The 2,209-nt window shown below is 46.1% G+C and overlaps 1 protein-coding gene across 6 annotated transcripts in view; it reads right to left on the bottom strand.

Moving 5' to 3' along the window:
* The window catches only part of LOC107266459 (tyrosine-protein kinase Btk29A), an 85,124-nt gene that overhangs the window by 70,312 nt on the left and 12,603 nt on the right, over nt 1-2,209 (bottom strand). For 4 of the 6 annotated variants that reach the window (XM_015736949.2, XM_015736948.2, XM_015736950.2 and 1 more), the window contains one exon: nt 751-1,074. In XM_015736949.2, coding sequence (XP_015592435.1) covers nt 751-1,074 — 324 coding nt within the window. Of the gene's footprint in view, nt 1-750; nt 1,075-2,209 lie in introns of those variants that run through there. The other 2 variants (XM_015736954.2, XM_025083693.1) reach the window with 2 other exon arrangements.

Below are 2,209 nucleotides of genomic sequence, written 5' to 3'. Positions count from 1 at the left end.
TCTCCCTCTCCACCTCCCCCTCACTGAACGTGGCGTTAATAGTCATCAGCCGCGAATTAATTCGTCCCCTCCACGCCACCCGTTATAGTCACTTACACTCTTTTTTTTTCAACCCCTCTTTTCACATACGAGAAGCCACCCCCTGGTGGATTTTTCAAAAAGCAGCTTCTACGTGTTGATGAAAATTTTGAATTTCGACGCTCAAGGGATGATTTACGATTTTCATTTTTTCCGTGGCGAAAAAAAAAATTTAATTTTTGAAAAAAAAACCAATCGTCACCAAATTCAGGAAGCTCGCGCTGCACTAAGTCCAAGGAGAGGTTCGCACGGCGACCAGGCGAGAGGCGAAAATGAGAAGAAAAAAATTGGAACAACGTCTTTTAAGTTTTCACGTGTAAATAAAAGTAAACGGCAAGTCGTTTCGCGCTGCGAGAAGTAAAATTGACCTCTGACCTCCTTAGCACGAAGCAGCGAGTAATTAATGCCGAGTACGGAGCTTTCGGTGTATCCCGTGTTTATTGCATAGAATTTCGTGAAAGGCCAGGAAAGAGTGCATACACGCGTACCAAGAGTAGTCCGCGGGTAGGAAATAACGTTCCGCAGGTGTACCAACCCCGCGAGGGAGGAAGAAAAAAGAAAATTAAATAACCCCCAGTGAAAAATTATCACAGCCAGATACGCCTGCGCAGTGGGAGGATGCTGTGTGGAAAAAAAATTTTTAAATCAAAGCAAAAATTTATGACGACTTACCGATAGTGGAGCGAGAGGGGGGTTGAACCAGGGGGTTGTTGTTGGCCTCGGCGATGACGTTGGTCGGCAGGATAGTCGTTGACGTGACGGTGGCCGCAGCGGAGGTGATCGCGGTGGAGTTGACCGTATTGGCCGTCCCGACGGCGTGCGTCGGACTCGTTGAATTTGCGAAGTGCCCCGAATTGAGGGAATTTGCGGTGGTCCAGCAGCTGCACGTGTCACAGCCTTCGGCGGATCTTGCCGATAAGCGACAACAGGCCCAGCGCTTGCCGCTCCAGAGACCAGTGTGGTAACGTCCGCTGAGACCCGGATTTTCGCTGCAGACTGAAATTAAAGGGGAACAAAAAAAATAAAAAAATTTCTCAAAAATCTTCAATTTTCTTTTATCTCCTCAATTTAAACTCGATACGATCAATCCCGAGTATCCTCGATATGCAAACGATATTAAGCTGCTCTTAAACATTTAAATCGTCCAGCGTGCATAAATCCTTTCGCCCAATGATATTCAGCCGCAAGCTGCAGTTCCGGACTGTTTCAAAAAGTTAAGTCATATATATATATATATATATATATATATATATATATATATATATAGGTTCTCCTGTCACGAAGATAACAATGACGTATGGAATGGCACTGATAACGACCCAAAAAAATACAATAATTTAGATACACCCCGTATACACGGTACAATCGATCATAGACAAAAACAAGTATAATGACTATGCACTAAAGTCCATATCTGCGTACAGTGACGCAAATTCCCAGTCCAACTCAAATTTCGGTATACATAATCGCTGCAGCGGGGTCTGGGCGTGAGAAAGAGATTTAAAAAAGAAAGGAACATTCCGATGCATCCCGATAGGATGCATTTTAGCCCGAGACAACAAAAAAAAAAAAAACAAGAATCAGCCGCGGTGATGCATCCCCATGCATTTTGCCACCTTTCGGTGCGCATCCCCCACCCCCTGTTAAAATGCACAAAAAGTGGATTTCCGACCGCTCGCGGAAAATGGGCGAGTGGATGCACCAAAGTGCATACAGAGATTCGTGAAAATTCGTACAAGTGCATCGAAACGTAGACGTGTATCCGGATGGTGCATTGTGGGACGTGACAGTCGGGATGCATGTACATGACTTTTTGAATTTCGCGCCAACGCGCACAAACCGTACCAGTTGATAGGGAGAAGCAGACGTTACGGACAGAGGAGAAGAAAAGATGGATGAGGCGGGGACAGGGGGGCAGGGAGTGGGGAGGTTGAATCTGGCTGGTCGGCTCGTTGGTTAAATCGCGCAGGCTTAATTACTCGGCTGAATGCAGCTCGCGCTTCGTTAATGGTTAATTAACAAGCCAAATGAAATATCAGACTGGATGGCCGCAATCGGTAAATAGACGGTGGGGCGGGACGTATACGTGGAGTGTGTGGTGAGCGTGGAGAATTGAAAGGTGGCGTAGGGG

Source organism: Cephus cinctus, unplaced genomic scaffold (assembly GCF_000341935.2).
Source record: "Cephus cinctus unplaced genomic scaffold, Ccin1 Ccin1_scaffold0315, whole genome shotgun sequence".
Classification (NCBI taxonomy): domain Eukaryota; kingdom Metazoa; phylum Arthropoda; class Insecta; order Hymenoptera; family Cephidae; genus Cephus; species Cephus cinctus.
The sequence above is the reverse complement of the archived record's forward strand: the minus strand, read 5'-3'. Positions and strand labels throughout refer to the sequence as shown.